General features: G+C 33.1%; 1 protein-coding gene across 1 annotated transcript in view; it reads left to right on the forward strand.

The window, feature by feature from the left end:
• Positions 1 to 26373, forward strand: part of LOC129954200 (death-associated protein kinase related) — a 173251-nt gene that overhangs the window by 13185 nt on the left and 133693 nt on the right. The window contains exon 2 of the mRNA XM_056067943.1: positions 24024 to 24411. Coding sequence (XP_055923918.1) covers positions 24378 to 24411 — 34 coding nt within the window. The 5' untranslated portion in view covers positions 24024 to 24377. The remainder of the gene's footprint in view (positions 1 to 24023; positions 24412 to 26373) is intronic.

Genomic DNA, 26373 nt, shown 5'->3' on the forward strand with positions numbered 1-26373 from the left:
AGCGATAAAATAATGAGATGTAAAAGTTGAACGATCACCTATCATTTTTAGGGCTCTCTTTTGAATTCTGTCCAAAAGACTCGAGTGGGTTATAAGAGTACCTGCTCAAACATGGGAATTGTAATCAAGTTTTGGACAATTATAGGTTTATAAATTATAGCCAGATCAGAAGGGATAAACGAACTTCTTGCATCGTCGGAGAAAACCTAAACAGTTAGTAGCATTTTTTGTCATGTCGAATATGTGATCACTCCACAACAAGTGGTTTGCATGTACCTAGCACTAAAAGCTTTCCAGTCCCCTCAATGCAAGCACTACTCATGGATATTGGAATTGGAAGAGGGGTACGCTTTGTAAGGCAGTAAGACAGTAGACAACAATGAGCCTTTCATGCATTAAATTCTAGACGAATTTTTATACCCCATTGAATAATACTGTCAATATCACAATTTAATGAGCCTATCATATTCTGCCGTTAGTAGTCTACATTTGAAGAATAAGGATGACAATCTAAAAACGAATATGGAAATCTGTGCGTAGTGTCATCAGCGAAAAAATTTAGTGAGTTAGAAGTTTCAGACAAAAGATCATTTATAGAAATAAGGAAGAGGGTCGGAGACAAAAGAGAGCCCTGGGGCATACCAGCGTTTATTTTTTGGATATCAGATGTGAACCCGTCCAATACTTAAATTGAACGGTCCGAAATATAATTTGTAACCCAACGAAGAAGGGATTCATCAATACCAAATGCACTCATTATCGATAAGAGAGCTTGGTGTCCAACTTTATCAAATGGATTTGAAATATCAAGTGTAATCATTTTTTTTTCTCTTTCTCCGAAACGATGTACGACTGTTCGGTGAGATAAACTATGAGATCAACAGTGGATCAGTCATTCTGATCTTCAAGATATTGATCAGCTTTTCCATGACCTTAGAAAGAAGGGACGTAAGAACAATTTGACGATAGTTAAATGCTGAGGAGGATTTGCGGGAGGCTAGACAAATGCTGTTTTCCATCCACTCGGAAAGAGACCCGTAGAATAGGACAAATGAAAAAGCTTATGCAGTGGTTTTGCAAGCGTTAAAGAACACCTCTTCAGAACAATAGCGGGGATACTATCCGGTCGAGCGGATTTGTGAATGTCATGATTTGTAAGTACTCTAGCAACTGAAGTTAGGGATTGTAGATTTGGAAATCATTGACAACAAACGAATTCCTGAATTTACAAAATTCCTCGAAACCTAAACAATGGCTGTCTTGCTAGAAGCGTCTAAATGCATGTCTTTTGTTTCAATTGGTTAAATCTGTAATTTCGGTATTCCCAACCTCCTTTTTGAAGGAAAATTGTCCAATAACGTCCTAACTCTACTATTCCCACTAAAATGTAAATCTCTGTGAAAGTATTTGCTTCATGCCTGTAATATAACAAGCTGATCTAAGCCTAAATTCCAAAAAGGATATTGGTGCCCCTTCGATTGCTGAATCAATTGGACTTTTAAGCGAACAACCCGAGATCTTTGCGCTTTATACTCCTCAGGCTACTGTGTGAATAGCTGAGATATTGAGACCGATCGCGATGGTTAGTTGAAGTCCCTAAATTGATCAGGCCACCCCATTTCAGTATTTGAAACACTGTACTCCACTTGATTCAACAGTTCACACTTAACAATGATTTCAAACAGAGTTTAATCAAAATAATATAAGAAAAACAGAGTAGGAGACAAAAATCAGCCCTGTGGCACACCAGAAACTATTTTCCAAATTTCAGATTTAAAACCATGCAATCCCATTTCTTTTAGTGACACAGACAAAAGTCCCTAGGAAAGCGACTTTTAAAGATCAGACTTTAAATAATCCCGCCCTGAACACTGAACTCAGGTAGGAAGACTACCACTTGTACTATGCTTTAGAAAAAAGGGTTTGGGTATTGGGTGGATGGTGTAGTTGGTGGACAACAAAGGATGCAGGTTTAGAGAAACTACAACACCAGAGAATGTGAGGATAGTAGAATGCAAATACACACCGAATGAGGCACGGATGAGATGTTAAGTGCATCCATGAAATTCATGGAAATTTTATGCTAAAGTTTGTTGTTTTCTGCTCTATGTACTTTTTTTGTTTCTATATTTTTTCTTGTTGTTGTTGATACTCGTTCCCTACATACATACATATGTACATGAGCTTGTGCATTTTCTTTCTATATCCTGTTTTGTTCGGAGTTAGCATTCCAACTGCAAATGTTTCCTGCAGGACTTTCCATTGTATTCTGTGTGTGTGAATATTATACATAGGAGTATATATTGGAAGTGAGTAAATTCAGAGCTTTAAAGGATATTTTTTTTACTGTCCTCGCTCCTCATACCCAAATAAAGTAATCTGTTCGAAACATAAAAAAAAAATATATACATAAATAAAAACAATAATAGGTATGCAGTAGCCAAACAAAGGGCTTTATTAATACAAGACAATCTAAAGATGTCAGCTAGAGTGAGCATTTAGGAACTTAAGCATACTCAAGAATAGTTGTGTTAAAAGACGGTTAACATGGGAACGAAACATTTAAAATTATGAGAATGTAGGTGGATTTTTAGTTAACTTAGATTTGTTTTTTCTCATACTTGTATTCCTTTGTTTTGTTGAAGGGTTAATGAATCGTTGAGGAATATAAAAGGAAAAGAAAAGAGAGCTTATACTTCGTCAGATATTAAATCAGAAACAGAGAAGAATATGATAAAGTATTTCAAGAAGTTTTGCTCTTCAAGGATTTATGGATGACGTTGGAGAAAACTTTGAATGTTGAAACGAGAATATTCATTTGATGAATTTCATGTGTTGCTATTATTCATAGAAAAAGAAAATTATCTTGTTTTCGTTTAGCTCTGAGAAATGTTAGCAGACCATCAACATACTTTACACTTCACTGTGAGTAAGTGCTTCATTTTATTATTATTTTTAGATTAGTTTTAAATCTTCTATCGACTTTAAGCTCTTAGCATCGTCAAACTATTACCTCTTTGAATATTCTACTGAATGGCTTATTGTAGAAGATTTCTAAAAGATCTAAGGGGAGAGAAAGAACTTGCAAGTATTTGCTGACTTATATTCTATTTAGATTGCTCTGGAAGAAAAACATACAGTTTCAAAAAATTACAGAGACCTTATGAATGATATAGTATGTTAATCAATATGGCTCCTAATAACTATGAGTAATTTCAATTGACGTGTAAATTCTCCAAAAATGAAAAGGATATATAATTGCAGATATGGTTAGATGGTCAAATGATTTATTTTAGCAATTAAACTTCTGGGTGTCATCTTCACCAAAAATGTCACCTCTTCCAAAGTCGTCAATCCAAGTTTAAGTAAAGGGATTTCCATTATGGGTTTTAGTTTTAAATAGTCCGGCAATTATGCAGCTTGCATTTTTGAAACTGTAAACTTTTGATATTTGACAAGTAAAAACTATACGATTACTGAAAATGGAACAATTGGAATATAAATTGTTAAGATTCACTTCAAAAATCTTAAAAAATATTCAATCAAAGTTCGCAAAATGAAATAACTTTTGGGACGTTCGTCGTCGTGAAGCACCTCCAAGGACAGTTAAACGAAACTGATGCACAAATTTGACTTTTTGAGACAAGTTAGTGATGAGAAGAATCAAATCAACAACAACTTCGCTGATTAAATCCTTGAAGTACATCAAAATTATTAAAATTTGTATTTAAAACACAGTTCGGGGCGGACCAGGGCTTCAAACAACATGTGTCTCCACCCAGCTCTTTTGCTAGCTATCTGTCTCCCCCTGCATGAGCCACCTGAGTCGAGGTCTTCTTTTAATTCGCAGTCCCTCGGGATTGGATTCAAAGACCTTCCGGGCTGGAGCGTTGATGTCCATTCGATCTTTATGACTTAGAGGTCTTAGCTGTTGGACTTTAATTCTAACTAACTTAACTGAGTCAGTGTCGCTGTATAGCCCATACAGTTTGTCGTTGTATCTTCTCCTCTATTCTCCCTCTATGGAAACGGGACCAAAAATCACCCGAAGAATTTTGGCGCTACCTATGTAGACAAAGTCCTTAACTACCTCAAAGTTATAGCTGTCCATGGTAACGTTTTGTACAAGAAGTCGTCGTTCAATGTCTTTTTTGATGACAGCATATACTTGGTCGTGCCCTCATTGACCACTAAACCCATCTTCTTCGCTTCCGTCGCAATGCTCAAAAACGCTCCACTGACACCACGCTTTGATCTTCCAATTATGTCAATATAATCTGCGTATCCTAGTAATTGGATGGACCTTTGGAAGATTGTGCCTCTAGTGTTGACGGTTCAGTTTTGCACAATTTGTTATAGACCTATGTTTAAGAAGTCGCATGACGGTGCACAGTGCCTTGTCTTAAACCTTTTTTGGCATCAAACGCATCGGTGATATCTTTTCTGACCTTGATAGAGCAGCGTGCATTCTTCATCGTCATTCTGCATAAACGGATAAGTTTGACAGAGATGCCAAACTGGACATTGCTCTGTAGAGCTCTTCCCTATAGATGCTGTCTTATGCGGCTTTAAAATCGATCAAGAGGTGGTGTGTATCGATTTGAAGCTCCTGGGTTTTTCCCAAGATCTGACGTAGTGTGAATATTTGGTCGACTGTGGACTTTCCTGTTCTGAAGACACACTGATAAGGACCAACCAGGTTATTGATGAACGGCTTCAGACGTTCCCATAATACGGCAGAGTGGATCTGATATGCAATATTCAGGAGACCAATGCCTCAGTAGTTGGCGCAATTTAGAGGGTCTCCTTTCTTATTTATTGAGAAAGCTAAGCTGAGATTCCAGTCTCCTTTCTCAAATTATTAGCAACAGCAAATGGACAGTTTCATGAGAAGGTAATAGTGGTTCAACCACAACCGAAGCAGCAAATATCGTTTCCTAATGCTTATGACATATCTTCCTCTTTGCAACAAAATAAACATCACTAATTGCTCTCAAAGCATACTGGTTTTCTAAAACCAAAATCAAACCTCTTTTCGGAAACACATTGCATAACTTATATTTTGACAGGTTCCTAAATTCCTAAACAAAATTTCTTCTTATCTAAAAGAAAACATTAAAACTTGAATTCTTTACAGCCGAACTTTTACATCTCTCAAACAAAGGTGCAATATTTCATATATTTCGTTAAAGTAATTTTATAGAAGTTTTTATAAAACAAACATGTATTGAAATAGACAGTTAAACTAACCCCCTTCCCTTAAATTATTCTGTTTTTACACGTTCTTCTAGGTATTTTCAAAAACCAACTTCGAAACCTTAATTTGGATGTATTGTCTTTTCTTTTTCAGCCGCACATCAAGAATGTGACATGCTTGAACCTATTTTTTCCTACCAATTTATCGCTCAAAAACCTAAAGCACAATGTGCCCCTCTTAAATCCTTCCCTATTTTCAAAACACTTAAAAAGTGTCGTATCCTGTAAATAAATTAAGGCTATCCTTAACCCCTTTACCGTACGTCAAATATAAAAAAATAGTACTAACTAGTTACTTGAATCATAAACTTCTGGATTAGATTCCCTTTATGTAGTTTTTATCGGACTACTCGCTGACAGTCTATTTAACATAAATAAAGAAAAACCAATTTCCTTGATGGAAAAATTATGTTTTGTTCCTTTTTTCTATAAAGTAGACTCTATATACGGCCACAAAATAATATTATTTTCCAATAAAACTTTTAAACTCATCAAACATTTCTCATTAAAGTCTGTTTATCTCGCAATATCCTTTAATCGTTTAATCCTAGGCCAATAAAAAACTCATTTTTCCCAATAACCTATGTTATACAGCTTACTTAAAGGAGTCGTCTTCTTCTAAAGCTCTTGTGTTCGCACAAAATCGAGCTCCGCGAAAAACCCGATTTGGCTCTCTGTCATCTTCATAATATGATTCATGTCCTTCTTTGGTGAACTTTATATTCTCATTTTCGTGATACAGAAATAATAATTAAACATGACTAAACGTCAACCGTTAAATTTTAATGGATAAATCTGTTTTAATCTTCCAAGTTTCCAGGTTCACAAAGGCGATGACATGCTGATGAAGCTGATGGAGTGATGGTGGATTGGTGCGGTGTTTTGTTGGTCAAATTTTTCAAACTCAAAACTACTGCCTTCCGGATTCCGGTGATGACACTTTCACAGGATATCTTTGCTGACTTGTTCTCTCTGTTATTTGCATTCATTATGCTTGCCGAGACTTCAGGTTCTCAGGTGGTGGTGGTGTGGATGTTGTTTGGATGAATATGAAAATAGAAATAATCCTTGAGGTCTTCTACTAAATTAAACTTAACTCAAGTAGAACTTGGCACACAGTGCCAGTGATGACGAAAACGAGAACGAGAACGATGACGATGGTAGTTGAAATGGAAATCATATCTAGACACTCAACAAACAATTTCGGCAAATTCTACAAAAGCCTTAAAGCCAAAGCTATACGAAGCAAGGATGTTTTGGTTGGTGTTGTTGTTTTTATCTACCTTTGGTGTAAGAAGAATTGAAATTCCATTTGGCAGGAAATCCTTTAACCAAGTCTATGCCAAGCACACACATTTCGCGGAAAGCCGCAGCAATTGTTTGTGGTATGAAAGAGAGAGGAGGTTTAAGGATATGCAGAAACTTCTCTGCAATCACAAGGATCAACTTCTTCGTCTCTTCCAAAAAGGACGCTATACCTACCCACACGTCTGAATAAATGTTTTTTTTTTTTCCTTCCTTGTGTTCCATTCTATTCTGGAGGAGAGAAGACTTTTTCCTTCTTCGAATTACAATCTTACCGCTCAAGGAAAAGGACAAAATAAAATCAGGATATGTGGATTGGAATTCTTATGAAATGCTTCATGTTCACAGTGCCGTCTGCAGTTTTATTTCTACTGTGTGTGGGCTTTGGGGATACTTTTGCTTTTAGTCCTTATTACTTCTTCGAGATAAATTGAATTTCCTGCTGAAGAAAACCAGATTCATAAGTCGGTAAAGTGGAAGTACCTTTGATGTTATTTTGAGACAAAACGATTGGATGTTGTTGTTGTTTTTTGTTCGTACTTGTAGACTGCAGCAGCAGCCAAAGAAGTTGCAGATTTGAGGAGAAGAACACTGGTAGACGTATATGATAGGGACGAAGAATAAAATGTTTTCAAGGAAGTTATTATACAAATTGGTTTTGCAAATGTTTTTGTGTATCGCTTTGTGGAAAACTGAAAGTTCTTTGACAGAAGTTCGCAGTGATTGTAAAAAGGTTTTGTCATATTTTTTCTTTCTAGAGCTATAGATGCCAAGAATAAGAAGATTATATTAGACATATGATTTTCAATCATATCTATATGAAATCATAAAAATATCAGGATGAAACTACAGAATGTCCTTCAAGAAATATTTAATCATTCAAGTTGGTATACCTACTCATTTAGTTATCATTTCTTATTACATTCTCCTTTTTCAAGACTTTTTTAATGTTTGTTCTTAGATATTAAATTAAACGTATCATAAGATTGTTATAACGAAGATTATGATTTTGAAAATCACCCCAATTTTTTTTAATTGTCTGGTTTAAATTGAAGAAATCAAAAAGATTTCTTTTAAAATTAAGCTAAAAATGAAAAGACAGCTACTTAGGCAAATGGTAATATCTAGAAAATCAAACAATATCTAATCAGGCCTAATTTCTTTATCTATATACATAACTATTGTAAATCACAAACTGTGCATAATGACAACATAGTCACGTGGTATGCATAATTATATGTTTACAACATTTTACAAAGTAATCTTACCAAACTGTTATCTGCCTTTATTTCCGCTATTTGGTGAAAAATTAAACTTTACTACGTCCTATATTTAACCAAATAAGAAACAAATTAGGTTCGAGTTATTTCCCTTCGGGAGCAAGTCGAAAGCTATCAATTTTTGATCAATAATAAATCTTTTGTAACGATTACTTCAAGTAATCAAAAGAATCGATTACTTTCTAGATTTAAAGTAGAAACGATTACTTCTAGTTGCTTTTGTATTTGATTACTTTTAGTTACTTTTGGATTAGATTCTTTTATTTTTTTATTATATTACCTTTGCTTCAGGTTTTTTTTTTAATTTAATTTCTTTTAGTTACTTTTGGATTTGCATTTAAAGATATTTTTGGATTTATTTATTCTGGTTTTGTTACGAATAATATCTAAATGATACTGAAACTGATTACGATTTCAGATATAATTGTATGGAAATAAAATATTGGAAAAAAGAGTATCAAAGAAGAGTTTCTGGATTTGTTGATATTGTTTCTGGATTTGTTGATATTGTTATTATTTTTGTATTTATTTAAATAGAGATTAAGATTTGTACAAAATCTAAGCGATCTTCTTGGCAATCCTTCTGTGGCATGATAGAAGAAACTTCTGAAGCCTCTGTGTTACGGAAAATTCTTTCAACTAGTCCAGCGATGCCAAGCTGCTTGAAAAATGCAGACGGCTCCTGGACAAATTCAAGTAATGAATCGCTGAACTTACTATTGGACACTCCCTTTCCTGGTAGTTCTCTTACCGAAACTTGCAACGTTCAAATACAACATATCCACAAGGTCTGATCACAAGGGATAAGCTATAATATGCTCTCAACCGCTTCAAACGATTTAAATCTGCAGGACCAGATGGAATAATACCAGCCGAGTTACAAAAGCCTTCAATTTTTACCAGCTGTGTTTACCTGGTCCATGTTCAATCGGCATGAAAAGAAGTTAAAGTTGTTTTTATACCCAAAGCAGGTAAATGCTCGCAAATCATTCCTAAAGACCTACAACCTATAAGTATATCATCATTCCTTCTTAAGACCTTGGAAAGATTGATTGATATCCATTTAAGGGCAAGTATAGATACAACACTTCTGTCTTCGTCTCAACATGTTTACTTTAAAAGTAAATCGGTGGAAAAAGCGTTACACACTTTAGTACGCACCGTCGAATATTCCCTCCATCATAAAGAGTTCAATATGGTTGCTTTCCTTGACATCAGAAGTGCCTTTAACAACGTGGACACATCTGCAATCAAATCTGCACTAACATCTCTAAATGCAGAGAGTTAGCTTCGGGAGTTAATTAATTTAATGCTTTATAGCAGCATAATTAACTCAAAACTGGGCAACTCTTCTGGTAGACGATTCGTTAGTAGAGAGACACCGCAATATGGTGTTCTAACCCATCTTTTCTGGAACCTAGTGGTGAATGAAATCCTAACTAGTCTGGATGCGGAGGGTTTCAGAGTGATAGCCGATGAGGACGACATTGCTATAGCAGTTTCAGGAAAGCATCTTAACATCCTAAAAGAACTCTTACAAAATTTCTTGGACAGACTAATACTTTGGGCTGATAGGTGTGGACTGACTGCTAACCCACACAAAACCGATCTGGTCTTATTCTCGAGGAGATACAAAATTCCATTTATCAACACTCCCTATAATAAAGGAATCCAATTAAAATTCTCAGACGAGGCTTAAGTCAATAAGCTACTGTAGCTCTCTTTTCTTGCAAAACAATAGCTGCAAGCTCTGCTATTCGCCTCAAAGCTTCGTCGCAGTGGACTAACAACAACATTGGCCACTCCATAATTCGTAGCTATTTAGAATCGATTCCAAAGCACACAGACTGTCCATCCCCCAACAGCAATTCGATCCCCCAACAGCAATTCGACACAAACTTCCCGACTTCTAAACCTCCCAGATCTTTTTGGGAAGATAGGGCATTCTTGGAGGATGAGTCAATCCATTTTTACACAGATGGGTCAAAAACAAATGAAGGGGTTGGTGGAGGTGTGTACTCTGAACGACTGAAATTAAGTCTCTCATAAATTCTCTCAACTTTTGGCGATAAAGGAAGTCTTGTCCTGGCTCAAAGAAAACCTGATATCCGTATTCCCTCAGATAGTCAGGCCGCTATTTCTGTCTCTACATTCCAGGTAACTGTAAGGCAGATGAACTCGCCAGGAACGGTACAGTACAGCCCATCCTACCACGTTTGGCAAGTACTGGCATACCAATCGCTACTTGTAAACTGCTCCTAATGCAAGACGCTGTGAGGCACCAGGTGGAACAACATCACCACGTGTCAAGTCACAAAAAACATCTGGCCTAGAATATATTTAAAGCGATCAAGGTGCTTGCTATCTCTAAGCAGATCGCATATAAGCTCGATTATAGGTGTCATAACTGGACACTGTCTAATAGGAAAGCACGCCACGAGACTAGGCGTATTCTCAAATGACTTTTGCAAAAATTGTATGGACGAGGAAGAGGTAGAAACCGTTCTTCATCTTCTCTGTACATGCCCTGCTCTGGTTCGAAAATGCAAGAATTACCTAGGAGAATTCTTCTTTAACGATCTAAACGATCCAAATCATTTCTGTATAATCAGCCTCTCACGTTTCGTAAGGGACTCTAGCTGGTTCCATTGAGCTAAGGAGGAATCCTCAAGATTCATGTGGTATCACAATGGCCATTAAACTGGCCTAAGAGTGTCCGTTTCCATCTTGGACATCCACTATAGCCTAACCTAACCTAACCTAAGATTTGTAAAAAGTGGAAAAATGTTAATCCGATAGGTGGCACTATAGTTTAATTTCTGTGTTCTTAGATCAAACTAATTCATTTGTATGTTAATAAATATTTTAATTAAACTATGAGTTATAAATATATATTTTGAGGGTAGGGCATAATATATGGACAACAAAGTTTGAAGTAAAATTTGTGAGTAAAGTAGTTGTTTAATAAATTAAAAACAATATACTGAAATCGTAACCTTAATTAAACCACTAGCTCGAATAATCAAGCATTCATTAAAACAATAACCTCTGTTAGGTTTTATCAAAATCTCTTTATGACCTTGCAAAATTCCAAAACAATTTTTGAAATTGCTTCCTCTTCGTACCCAATTCACGTAATTTTGATTTAAGTAATCACAAAGTATTCATAAAAAAGCAACTATTACTTCGGAATAATTAACTAAAGTAACGATTACCTAGAAGTAACTACTATTCACATAACTGCCACAAACTGTTTTGTTCATCCTGGTTGCTCTAATATAAAACATAAACACATAAAGTTCTAAAACAAATTTAAACAAAACAAATCTTTTACAACTCCATCCACGTTGATGATAAATTTGAAAATAATAACTTCAATTAGCCACAAACCCACACAGGAATAGAAAAGATACAAACCATTAATCTTCAATAACCAGTTTTACGATTTTCTGCAGATGAGTTTTTGTTTCCGAAATAAGGTGTCCCTAAACTATGGGCTGAAATGAGTTTTAGCACAGCCTCATTCCCTGGCTTAGGTCATCCTAAAAACACTCATAATGTAAGAAACAACTCATCCCTAAAAATATTAAATACCGGGAAACAAATTGTTCAGAAGAAAGGGTTAGTGTATTTGATTAAAGTTCGTTCGAATACACCAACCATATCTTTTGATATTTTATTTTCCCAGTATTTCATACTTTTACTAGATGACCCGGGTACGCGTTTATTTGGCCAAAGTTTTTTTCCTTTTAAAATTGTTGTAAACTATTTAATGGGAAGGGCAGGAAAACGTCAGACATGGATACCACAATGTTTGGGTATATAGATGCCATATGTAAACAACAATGAGGATCTTCAAGTCTGATTTTCTACTACTGCTACCCCTTATTATAATTAAATTAATATTTACAAACGAAAACGTTAAAGCTGGCATAAAAATGTACTGGTTTGGGATTTGAAAAGGAAGAACTTTCAACACAATAATTGATCCACATTTTCGTACAGTTGATGTAAAGCATAAATCGATAAAAAAAAAAATTTAAATTTATTATTATTTTTAATCAAGTTTATAACAAAAGAGTTTGCAAAGTTTTAGTAAATAACATGTGACAGTTGAACTTATAAATAAGGTGGGTAGGGCGGATAGTTGAAAATCTTCTTACAATAATATTAATTGTTTTACAATTTTTTTTCATTTCTATTTAATTTACCACTAATGGGTGCAAAGTATTTGTATTTAACCTATGTATCTTTCGCTAACACTAAAAGGTTCGATGTAAATATTTAACAAATGGTTGCCCATGAGAAAAACATAGGTTTTCTAAATCTAAACCACAAATGGACATTGTTTGGCCCTTAGACTTATTTATAGACATGACAAAAGCTAAACAAATTGAAAACTGTAACCTTCTGAAGGGTATGCTACAATCTGGCGGTATTATTGGAATATGTGGCAACACTTTTCCTTTAAACTTTTCAGATAAAATGGTTGCTTCAAGAATATTTCCGATGATCTTTTTAATGACTAAATTTGTACAGAGTTTTATAATTGAGGTGGATTCAAAGTACGCAAGAGAATAAAAAGTGAACCAATCTTTAATCGAAGATCACTTGGTGAATTGAATTGGAAAATTTAAACTTTGATTTTCATTAACAACCGTATTGAGTGATTTAGAACACATCAGATCGTCTGGTAACAACTGTTGTATATGGAAGCTAATTTCGTAAAACATCAACATTTTTGGCAGCCAAAATAGCCGGATGACTGAGACAGTTATGAATCATAAGTAATTACTCCGTGTATACGGAAATATAGTCTGAATGAATTCATATTTTTATGAAGATAAGTGCAGAAATTGTCTGACAGTTTAATGCATTGCGTATTTTTTTGCAGTGCCATTTTATCGTTCGGAAAATTTCTAATACAATTGAAAATCTGAAATTCCCAGTATTTCTTTCACTGAAAAATAAATTTAACCTACACTTTAGCCTCCGCAATATGTGGCGGTTATGCTTTTAAATTGTAGCTTTTATGAAACGTTTGGAAGCTTGACATAGCGCCATCTATTGAATGCATACTCAGTCCAGTGAACTGATGTCACCATCTGTTAGAATCGTCTGGAACTAACAGTAAATTATAGTGATTGTCAAATAATTGACAAATAATTTGCAATAAAATAAAATTGCGATCATAAATTGAGATGTATGCTATTATGTCTTTCAAATTGGATCGCACACGGTGTAAAAATTTGATTAAAATCAGTTTAGTAGTTTAGCAGTCCATCACGAACGAACATCGTTACACCTAATTTATGTATGTTAAGATTATTATACAGAGTCTTACAACAAATTATTAAAGTATATTCAATAAAAACACAATTCTCTTGACAACTTATTTATTAAAATCTGTGAGTATGAGAGCTAGAAAATGGAGACTTACTTATGAAATAATAAAAGAAGAATTTATTTTATTAGCTTCATACTCTGTACTTTACTTCTCGCTTACCACTGTTTGGAACATATAAATAAGTCACCTTTCTAATCACCGTACAAAATAAAACAACTTTAAAAACCACTTGAACAATAATTATCTCCTTTTGATATACTGATCATTCCTAGTCGTGCTAGTGTCCGTGACAGTCGTGCGATTCTGTACCTATCTATACAATTGAATTATAGTTAAAACTATCAAAATTCAACGAAAGCGCTCCCGCGGCGAAGAGGATCTTGAATCCTCGGTTTATAAATCCAAGAGATCAAATCCTACTAAAACATCCATAATGGATAACATCAATCCATTTGAAATTCTTTCAATCGATGATGAAATAGATCAGCCTTCTATTAACACCCAGGCACCGACATCTAAGAAAAAACAATCGATACCTCCAATAAAAGTGCTAAAAAAAACTAGTGTTTATATTCATACGTTGATGAAAGAACTTAATTTATCAGACTATTCAATCCAAAAAATTTCAATTGGCATCAAAGTGTTTTGTGATTCCTTAGACACATATAACAAGGTGTTAAAATCATTAAAAGATAAAAATTGTGAATTTTTCTCACATGACCTTCGCAATGAAAGGTCATTTAAAGTTATTTTGTTCGGTTTGGACTCAATTGACACAAATACTCTTAAAACTGAGTTAATATCACTGGGTCTTAAGTGCAAAGATATAAAAATGATAACCAAAAATCATGAAACATTTGTTGATATTTTCTATATCGTTTATTTAGAAAATGGTTCGGCCCGAATTGCCCAGTTAAGAAACAATATAAAAACTATTTTTCGTACCCATGTTCGTTGGGAATTTCAAAAGCATTTTAAAAATAAAATAACCCAGTGTCATAATTGTCAAATGTTTGGCCATGGTGAGAGACATTGCAACGTTAAATCGAGTTGTGCTAATTGTTCCGGTCCCCACAAGACTTCAGAGTGCACTGTGGCCGATGGTTCTTTTCCCAAATGTGCAAATTGCCAGCAGAACCATCGCTCCACTGACCAAGCATGTGATAGCAGAATAAGGTATATCCAAATGAAAGAGAGAGCTCCCAGAGCAACTAAACGCAATTTACATGCTCCACGGCAGCAAGCGCATAACAAAAACAAGCAAGTCAATATTGGGATTGGGAATATGCATGATTTTCCCTCGCTCCCTCCACCTACAAACCATTGGAAGATGACACCACGTTCTACACAACAACATCAGCAGCTTCAGCTACCTCAACAACAACAACAGTCAACGAATTTGACGAACCCTGTTTTGATGAGCAACACTAATTCACAAGAGAACGATCTCTTTTCTCAAGAAGAGATTGCTTCTCTTACAATGGAGATGATTACTAAGCTTGGTCAATGTAAATCCAAGTTAGAACAATTTCATGTCATTGCACAGCTAGCAACAAAATATTTATACTCTCATAATGGCAAGTAATTTACAGAATATGAAAATCGTATGTTGGAATGCCCGTGGCATTCGTAATAAATGTACTGAGTTCTTTAATTTTCTCTTAAATGCTAATGTTGATATTTGTCTTTTGTGTGAAACTTGGCTTGATGTTGGTGTCAGTTTTTCAAATAGCAATTTTGTATGTCATAGATTAGATAGAGAGAGTTTAGGTGGCGGTGTTGCCATCCTCCTCAAAAAAGAAATAAAACATATTTTATTGCCAAAAATTAATACTAATGTCATTGAAGCCATTGGAGTCGAATTGATTTTGCAAAACTCCAATAAGCTCAAAATGTATTCAATATATTTTCCCGGTGGCAGATCCAATAATACAAAAACTAAAAGGCGATGCTTTATAAACGACTTGAAAAAACTAATAAGTAATGACCAGTTTATAATAGGCGGTGACTTTAATTGCAAACACCGACAATGGGGTTGTCTTCGGGCAAATTCATTTGGTAACGATCTGTTAGATTTCACTATGAGATACCCTATCACACTAATGTTTCCAAACGCTCCAACTTATATACCGGCCCGTCGTAGAGCTTCTCCATCTACAATAGATTTTTTTATTTCTAATATTCCGCATTGCTTTACAAACCCTATTACTACAAATGCACTTAGTTCGGATCATCTTCCTGTCTGCTGTGATACTACCCTTAGTCCAAATTTATTAAATGTGCAATATTTAGATTTTAAGAACGCCAATTGGCACTTATATCGTTCCCAATTAAATTCAAAATTGCGTCCAACTTTAAATAGTATTGAATGTGTTGAATGTTGTGAAGATATTGATGTCTATGTTGATTATTTTGAAAAAAGTATCCGTGATAGTATTAATGTATCTGTTCCTCAGAAAACAATTAATAAACGAGCTGTTATTCTTCCTCGTTCCATTTTAAATCTTATTAAAATAAGAAATATGTTTAGAAGGAAATGGCAAAGATATCGACAGCAGCGCGATTTTCAAGAAATGAACCATCTCAACATATTAATAACAGAATCGATATCAAAATTCAGGAACATAGAATGGAACAAAAAACTTAGTTCCTTACATCCTAGCTCTAAACCTTTTTGGAACATACATAAAATAATTAAGAAGAAAAATACTCAAATACCACCACTTGAATCATTAGGGACAGTTCATACTTCTAACGAAGACAAAGCAAATACGCTTGCAAATACTTTTGCTAGCAATCATGATACTACCATTAACTTCTACCACGATCCTGTTTTAACCAACCTTGTAGATACGTCAGTAATTGAATTCAATGGATCTTCTATAAGCTTATCTGCAGAAGAATTAATTTCTGTTGAAGACATTGAATATTTGATATGTGATCTTAAAAATAAAAAATCTCCTGGAATGGATGGTATTCAAAACCAATTCCTTAAAGAACTTCCAATGAGTGGTTTTGCTTATTTAACTTCTTTAATAAATGCCTGCTTTAAAATTCAATATTTTCCACTTAAATGGAAGATGGCAAAAGTTGTTCCAATATTAAAATCTGGAAAACCTCGAAGTGATCCACTTAGTTATAGGCCAATAAGCCTACTGAGTAGCATTAGTAAGATTTTCGAAAAATTAATTCGCTGCAAATTAGAATTGTTTTTAAATGAAAAGAATATCATACCAATACAACAATTTGGATTCCGGAAAGAGCATAACACATCACACCAGGTCTTAAGAATCTGTAGACACGTAAAAGAAAAATTTAGAGAAAAAAAATCAACAGGATTAGTTTTGCTAGATGTTGAAAAAGCGTTTGACACTGTTTGGCACAATGCACTTATTTATAAACTTATTATAAATGAATGTCCAACTTTTTTAATAAAACTTATACAAAGTTTTTTAAGTGAAAGAACATTCATAGTTTCACTTAATGGACAAAATTCAGTCTCAAAAACTATTCCTGCTGGCGTTCCTCAAGGATCAGTGTTATCTCCTACGTTGTTCAATATTTTTATCTCTGATTTTCCAGTTTTGCAAAATTGTGAATTCGGTATGTATGCAGATGACATTGCTATATTCTCATCCGATGAACATCCTGATAATATTATTAACAATATTCAAACTGATTTAGCAATTATTTTCGAGTATTACAAACACTGGAAAATTAAAATCAATGCTGGGAAAAGCCAAGCTATCTTTTTCACCAGAAAAAGAAAGGATTGTTTTTTACCCAGTCGTAATATAAACTTAAATAACTGTGATATACCGTGGGTCAGCTCTGTCAAGTATTTAGGTATTTACTTAGATAAGAAGTTGACCTTCAAGAAACACACAGAAATGACAGCAAATAAAATAAATGTCGGAATAAAAATGTTATATCCGCTTATTAACCGAAGGTCATTACTTAGCAAACACAATAAACTTATTATTTTTAAAGTCGTTTTTCAAGCAATACTGTTATATGGATCGCCCGTATGGGGTAATTGTGCTGTAATGCATATTAAAAAATTGCAAATTCTCCAAAACAAAATTTTAAAAATGATGCTGAAGCTCCCCTGGCATTATTCAACCCAAGCCTTACACATAGAGGCAACGAACGTGTTAAAAATAGACAAGAAAATTGAAATTCTCAATCAAAAATTTTCCAGAAAATGTGTATTAAGTGAAAACTCTCTGATTAGAAACTTGATTTAATAAATTGTCAAACATATTTTTTTTTTTTTTTTTTTATTCTTGTATTTATTGTTATTTATGTATTATTTATTATCTTGTGTATTATTTATATTTTTATACTGTTAATTTATGCATCATTATAAGTATTTTTTTGTTTTTGTTTATTTATTAATTAATGTATCTTATTATGTATTCATTCTACTATCTACTTATTTATTTATACATTTTTTCTCCTTTACTAATTTATATATGTTTATATTTATTTATTTATTTATTTATTTATTTATTTGTGTCTTTATTTGTTTATTTATTTGTTTATTTATTTGTTTGATTTTTTACTTCTGCATTTTTGTATTTATTTATTTATTTATTTATTTATTTATTTATTTATTTATTTACTTATTTACTTATTTACTTATTTACTTATTTACGCATTTATTAATTCGTTCGTGTATTTATTAACTTATTTGTTTGCCTATTTATTTATTTATTTATATATTTATTCGGTAATTAGTTCCTATTAAATTTAAGCATAACATATCTGTGATATAATTATAAACAAAATTCGAATGAAGGTTTTTTCTTTGCAATGTTTTCCTTCAAACTTATAAATATTAAGACATAGACATGCTGTTTAAAACATAATTATTATTTTCAGTAGTAAGATACAAATTGATATCATATCTCTGTGCTGTGCAATGACTTAAAAATATTGTAAACAATGTAACTTTTTCTTTGCCAATAAAATATCTATCTATCTATCTATCTGATATACTGAAACAATCGCAGATAACATGAACTCGTAATAGTATAGCAAAGTGTACGTACTTATTTATAGCATTTAGCATGAAGCTCTCTTCAGCTGACATTGAAAACTTTAATTCTCACACCTAATAGATTGTTTAATAATAATTAATTTTGTTTAGAAATCATAACGTCACGTTCGTTGTCGTAGTACATATCATTTGTATCCATACTAGCAGATTGATTTTTAAATGTAATCAATTTTGATTTCATAAAAGAAACAATAATTAACAAGAAGGTAAGAAAAACGTAAGCTTTTGTTGACTTCAAATCCAGTTGGGAGTTCGTGTGTCTTAAACTTAAATAACAATTTTCTCAATTATTGATTGGTAACATGCATTGTATGTCATCAAAATATTACACTTTGTTGTTATTTTTGGAAATATAATCTTACTTTTTAAATAGTCGATGAAAAGCAAAAAGGAAAGCAGAAAGTTTACAAGAAAGTCTAGTTTATTTTTTTTTGAGGAAACGACACTTTGACACGAACACAATATAAGGAAAAGGGATGCAGTCTACACTGATAACTACCCATTCGAGCCCGTTTTTCAATATTTTTTTTAAACAATTACAACATATTTTAAAAACCTTTTCTACTAGACGAAAATAAGTTTTAAGTCTTCCTTTTGTTCTTATAAAGGGTGTCCCAAAACTAACACAAGATTTGAATTAAATAGAAAAAACGCCTTTTTTAGTCTTTTGATAGTTATATTTTTATTGACTAGTAAAGTACATAGGATAGGGTTATGTATGGAATAACACATCGGACAAATGGCCTCCACGGCTTTGCATGCACATGCGCACTCTTTTGTTGAAATTTTCCATGACCATTCTGCATAAATGTGGCTGAATTTCGTTGATGCAGCGTTGAATCTCCTCCTTTAATGCACGGGTGGTTGTGGGGTTGTTGACATAGACTTATGTGATTTCAAATAACCCCATAAAAAGGAGTCTAATGGTGTTAAATCACACGATCTAGGAGGCCAATTTTGATCACCGAAACGAGAGAGTACACGACCTGGAAATGTCTCATGCAGTAACTGAATTGTTTCACGGGCTGTATGACATGTGGCACCGTCTTGTTGAAACCACATATTGGACACATCAATATCATCCAATTTTGGAAGAAAGAACTGTGTGATCATGTCGCGATATAGAGCACCAGTAATAGTCACTGCTTGACCAGCATCATTTTCAAAATCCACACCATACAGTCACGCGTTGTGGATGCATTTGTTTTTCGACAATCACATGTGGGTTCTCCGAATCCCAAATGCGGCAATTTTGGCGATTGACAAAGCCATCAAGATGAAAATGTGCTCCATCGCTTAGGATGATTTTGCTCGAAAAATCAGGTTCCATTTGTTGATGTTCAATAATCCATTCAACGAACTCTCTTCTCTGTCCATGGTCATTAGGCTTCAATTGTTGTGTTACTTGAATTTTGTAAGCATGAAGACACAGATCTTTGGTGAGTATACGCTGTAGAGAGGTTCTTGAAATTTGCAATTCTTGTCCACGACGTCGAATTGAGGTTCCTGGATTGTCAGCAACACTCTCACGCACTGCTTCGACATTCACATTTGAACGGCTTGTTTTTGGACGACCAGTGTGTTTGGTGTCTCCAACGGATCCAGTCTCCATGAATTTTTCAATTAATCTCTTTACAGTTGACGAAGTTAAAACACTATTCCGACCATATTTTGTTTGAAATTTTCGAACTAGAGCCGCCAAGCTTTCACTATTTTTGAAATATTCTTTTATAATGAAGAGACGTTGTTCTATCGTGTAACTCTTCATTTTTAAGAACCCTATACTGTTAGCTGTCAAATTGCTTTTTTTCAGGGTTGCCAACACTTCACTGCCCAAATGGCGGCAAATTCAAATTTTGCGTTAATTTTGGGACACCCTTTAAGACTTGAATTGAATTGAAAATAATACCGGTTTAATAATCTTATGTTAACAAGAATATTTTATTAATATTGTGAAGATTTTTATTTTCTTTGTAAAGGAAACTGATAGTAAGATTTTTCTAAATATTTTAAAAATTAAAAACAATATTGCAAAATTTTAAACAACCTATTGTTAAGGCTTCAAAAATTTACTAGTTGATAACTTTTCTAAATATTTAGCAATTTACCAAGCGTCTCAACAATTTTAAACCTTTAATTAAATTTTGATAACAGGTTAATTGCTAATTGACTTTTATTAAAAAAACGAACATCCAAATAAGTCTAAAAAGAGACAGTTCGTGAAAATAAGTTTAAACAGATTTAGAAGTTAAGGTATAGCCATTCCGTGATGTTAACTTTTACAAATTGTTAAGAAATAGTAAGATGTTTAAATCGTTTAAAATTTGGTAATTCATTTTTCATTTTTAATTGACATTTCACAAAATCGTTTAACATTTCACTATTAGTTTAAACGCAATTTATTACATTTTTGCCAAGATATTCGAGTTGAAAATCAAATTGCAACAACTTTGAGTAGTATTCTTTTAAGGTTTTTACTTTTGTTTGTTTTGTAAAAAATGCTGTCAATTTTATTTTTCTACAAATTGTAACAGATGCCAAAAACGTTATTCTTTAATGTAATCTTTTATTTTATAAAATAATATCATTTTTTGTTCGCAAAATACAAGTTTAGAATAATATAAAATGTAACTGAAGTCGATAGCAATTTTTTTGAAAGTCCATCTGCATGTTTCGGTGTTATATTTAAAACTTCTTAAGATATGGCCGATGAACTCGAACGTACGTCCACTGTATGCATCTTTCAAAAATCTTTTTGTTAAGGTTGTACGGACATTGGAACCTGAGAAATATAAAAATATACACAATTTTAACTTGACAAATCAATCATTTCCTTTATGAAGTTAATAATATAAAACTATTATTTTTGTTGATACCCCGAAAACTCACACATTTTTCAGATTTCTAATAAGTTACAGGAAAAATCGAGTTTTAACATTTATTCGATAATCATTCCCAGTAGAAGCGATTTTTTTTAAATTTTATTATTTGCTACTAAGCAGAATTTAGGTTAAACACAGCTGCTATTCATAGAAAAGTTGGCAGCTCTGTTTAGTTAGACACAGATTTAAGGTATATTCTTCTACAATTTTAGTACAATTTCACTTAAACTTAAACATCCGAATTAATAAAAAACGCTTATTCCACCTTTATTCCGCGAGTTTACTAAACCAGGGAATAAGAGTTAAGAATGTTCCATGAAATGTTCCATGAATAAAACCAAAATGTTTGTGGAATAGTTAAGTGACGTTTACCAAAAATCCCTTTAGAAAATCCACTACAATAAATACGATTCCTGTTTGGTAACTTGAAATGTCCCCCATGTTCAGCAGACGTGTTTTTTTTTCCGTATGGATTTTGACAGAAAATTGTGATAATTTGTAAACACATCTAAAAATTCTCCTGTTTATAAGTTTCTGTAAAAATTATTATCATTTTGACACATTGGTATGTTATTCCTTCGCTAAACCACCTTCTTCAGCGGTTTAACGTAGTAAACGTCACTTAGTGATAATTTAGTTATATTCATAATCATAAAATTTTTACCTTAGTCCATGGAATAAGACCTAACCCTTTTCTATTCTTCGTTTATTAATTTGGCTGATATAAAATAGCTTGTAGAGGGGAACAAAATAAAATGGCGTTACCTGGAGAGCCAAAATCTTTGAAATCCTATAAGTAATTCTGTATGCTAATAGTTGATAAGTTCTATGTAAGTCGCGCTGAATCTGTTAAGACTTGGAAACACACATATATTGGAAAACTTTTCATTGAAATTCGATCTTAAATATTTAGAAGGTCAATCTAAAACTTCATAATCTCATCTATTTCAAAGGAGTCAATTCGTGTTAAGTAGAGCTTTCGTTTACTCTTGGGTAGTAGCATTCCAACATCCAGCTAAATATCTTAATATTGATACATGCTTAAGTTGTTTGACATTTTTATTTATGTTTTTAAATTTGGAAATAATAGGTCCGTTCGCGTACCTAAAACAGTCTAATTTTACGAAAAATTAGAAAATCTTACTAAATCCTCACGAGACACTAAAATATTTTCCCAACCTACGAATATTAACCCAAGAAATTTCTTTGGGATGATTTGTGAAAAGTGTCAAATTTGATAGAACTTCAAATAAATGAAATAAATTTCTCGCTTTAGCTGTCACTTATAAAATTAAAAATTAAAAAAGAACAACAACAAGGTTGCAATTTTGAAGTTTCAATTTAATCAAGTTTTTTCATAAAAAAAAAAATGAACCTGCATGTTGTCTTAATTTATCCATTGTCAAAAAAATAAATAAATTCTTAACACGAAATAAAACGATGATGTTTCAAATTTTTATTTTTTTGACAGTCAAACTGTGGAAAAAATTTGTTGATTTCCCGAGAAGTTTGACACCACTTTTTAAAATATCTCTTTTTACGAATTTAAGTGCAGAAAGTACGCGAACGGACCTAATATGTCTCGCAAAGGTTATTTTCTCAATCAGTTTTTTTATTTTTGACGTTTTATACCAGATTTAAAAACAGCTTAAGCATACATAGGTTCTGTCGTGTTAATTTTAAGACCCTAATCTATCGTTTTTAAATGGGTTTAAATTGTCTATGAATTACATGTGCTGAAGTTTAGTTGAGCAAAGACAAAATCAGAACTTATCAAATTGATTAAGTTTTCAATTTGTCTGATAACTGAGTTTACTTTTTAAAAATACGAAATCCCTAAGCTGCCAATGACAAATAATAGAGGAATGCAGTTTTTTGTGAATGCAATTATTATTAATAAATCATTAATTGAATTTAACTTTAAGATGGATGCATTCATTAAATTAACCTAGAGGTTGGGACTTAACATTTTACAACCACCAATCAATCATTTGATAGCAAAAAGCCTGCAATTATTTGACTGCTATCAAAGTTAGTGCATGACGTCGTGAATGATTCCAATCAAAGGATTGCAGTGATATTATTAACAAAATATGATCGTAGATTGTTAAACTTAAAGTCACAGCCTCCAATTGAATTAAATGAATGCATTCTTCAAATTTAAATATTAAAGATTGAATTCACTAAAGTCTGCTTTAAAAAGCCCAAAACATCGATAAGGTATGAAAAAATAAACCTCCTTTGTACTAATTCCAAGCATTATTAAGCAAAATTTTAAGCTATAAAAAGTAAACTTTTTGTGTTTTATAGTCGCCACTGTACATCCATTCAATTGGGTAAAAGTAAATATATAAACTTAAACGTTTGCCAAAGTTTGCACCCCTGAAACCTAAAAGAAACCAAATGAAAACAAATTCAAAATAAAACTAAAAGAAGAGAGTCTAAAACTCAATCACGCAAAACCGACAAAGGAGGGCTTTCACACTCTAGTCTCTACTATATTCGACTCAACTCAGTGCATGTTATATCATCAGCCACCCACCGTCATCGTTGTTTAAATAGACGATAAAATCATAACAAATATCGGCAACTATAGATACAGATACTCAACTCATAGATACTTTATTTTTTCGTTTTATTTGTAATTTTTCATTGTGTATTTTATTCGGAAAACATTTTGCGATAGTGAAGGTCGAAACCGTGGCCACTTTCGTCCGTCGCTTGTCGTCGTTGTGATCGACGTTCGTGTTCTCGTTGTTGCTGCCGGGACCGTTACTGCGTTCGTTCACGTTTTTGATATTCGTATTTTTATTTTTCAAAAAAATATCTTATCTATGATACATAATAAAGCATAATATTATTTGTTCCCTCGTTTTTGTGTTTATTTTCAGAAATAAAAAATTTAAACCTAAAGAGTTTTATATCTAAAACAAAACCAAAATAAACATAAAATAAAGAAAATCTAAATTTAAAAAATATATTCAGTAAATATTTGTGTACATATTTTTAAAAATCATCAGAATGGTGTTTTGTGAATTGTGAAATCTTAAGCGAATTCAAAATTAAAAGTTAATAAAACGTGTGGATAAATTATTTTGTGAATCATAAAGCAGAAAAAATTAAATAAAATCAAGAAATTAAAATTATAGAAAATTAAAAATACTTTTTTAAAGCTGAGCATATAACTTATAAGTCTCAAAATAGGAAACGAAAAAAGGATACACAAAAAGAAACCAAAACCAAAGATGATTTACATCGATGACACTGATCCTGAAGGGAGTAAGTATAAATTTAAATTTATTTAATTATTTAATTCTTTATTAAAATCATAAACAGAAAGTACCATTGCAAAAAATATCGAAATTATGTAAACAATCCGCTGCGCTTTTCGATTTGTAGTACGATATGTTTGTTGATCGAAATTGATAATTGTACTAGATTAATTGGAGAAGTCTACACTATTTTTTGACAGCAAATTAATTGCGCTCACAATGGCTGCGTTCAATCTCGTGTCGGATAGGATAACATGGATTAGTGGATTTTGACATACCTTATTAAGACTTAATAGAGATAGCTCTCAAAAAATAAAAACAACTTTTAACTATTCACAAAAAGCAGACAAACATTAAGATTTCTAGATACAAAACTATAAATACAAATTTCAATGGAAAACTTCAAAAATTCACTGGATTTTTACCGATGAACTTTTTGGGGGTTCCTTCAAATTTAACCAGCTGTTCTGTCAGATACCTACATATACTAGAAATTATGGAATACCTTTGGTTTCTTTTTCTTGACATCCCAGCTTTTTCTTTATGTAAAAAAATACTTATATAAAGGTATCCGGATATACTATGCGTCTGAAATTGAACGCAGCCAATTCAACGTGTGTATAAAATTGACATTTGAATTAAACAACCTTTAGCTCGAGTTTAGCGTAAATAAGATTAATTTCAAATAAATATAAATAATTTTAATAATGTGAATACATCCTTACATTAAACATATTTTATCAATTTTAAAAACCAAACAGTGACAGTTCTTTAGACATTGTCTTAACCTGATGTATGCAAATAAAACTAACAAATTTCATGCGTGAGCGGTCTCTTTTTAGACTTCTTTCATTTATAGAGGGAATTAAAAATACCACCTTGACATTTTTATAGGAAATTTTTGAAAACGTACGTTGTTCAAATAGGAAGACCGGCCCAATTTTCAATGATTCTTCCGCATAGATCGGGCTGAATTTGAGCCATGGTCTGTTTTATTTTCACCTTTAGGGCATCGGTCATTTGTGGTTTGTTTGCATAGACCTGCGACTTCAAGAAACTCCACAGGAAAAAGTCTAACACGGTCAAATCGCATGACCTTGGTTGCCAATTCACATCACCTCAGCGAGAAATAATCTTACTCTCAAATCTTTCATGCAAAATGTCAATCGTGGCGTTTGCTGTGTGGCACGTAGCACCGTCCTGCTGGAACCACATGTCGTCTAGGTCCATATGGTCCAATTCGGGCCATAGTTACTATCGCCATTTAGCGCTCGTTGTTTACGGTGACGGCCTCACTAACGGACCAATTACGCCACCACCACCGGCCCAAAGATGATTTTTCGGCCAAAATTGGGGTCCTCTTTCAAGTACGAGTGTAGGCGCAAGTCCCGACGCAAAATTTGACAAGTTAAAGTCTGCGAAAGGCAAAATATTTGTGCACGGCGAGGAATAGACTGCCTCGGGTTCTGCTGTACACTTTCACGGACCGTGGCGATGTTCTCCGCTAATCTTGCGTTGCTTAAACGGGTGTACGGATGTCGGCTGATTATTTACTGAACTGTTCGTCTCAAATTTAACCACCAAAAGTTTAAGAGTCGACTGTGAAGGGCCTCCACGTCTACCGTAAAATGGGAGTGTGAGTTTTATTATTTGAACGTGCTGTTCAATCGTGTAACTTGCCATTATGATGTGGCATAAACTAATGAATAATAAACTAAAGATTTGATAGATGTTACCAAAACAAAATGGCCGCAACGGGGCTCCAAAATCTACTCGCGCCAAATAAAAAACCACTTTCTAGAAGCCTCAAACTTTTAACGTGGTGTGGTTAGAAACTAAAATTAAGTTTTATAAAATAATTTATTAGAAACCATTTTTAAAAATTTAATTCAGTTGCTCAGAAAGATCAGAGAGGCAAACCTTGAAATGCTCAGAAATATCAGAAAGACAAACCATTTTTTTTAAGATT

The sequence above is a fragment of the Eupeodes corollae genome, chromosome 1 (genome assembly GCF_945859685.1).
Source record: "Eupeodes corollae chromosome 1, idEupCoro1.1, whole genome shotgun sequence".
NCBI classification, from domain to species: Eukaryota; Metazoa; Arthropoda; class Insecta; order Diptera; family Syrphidae; genus Eupeodes; species Eupeodes corollae.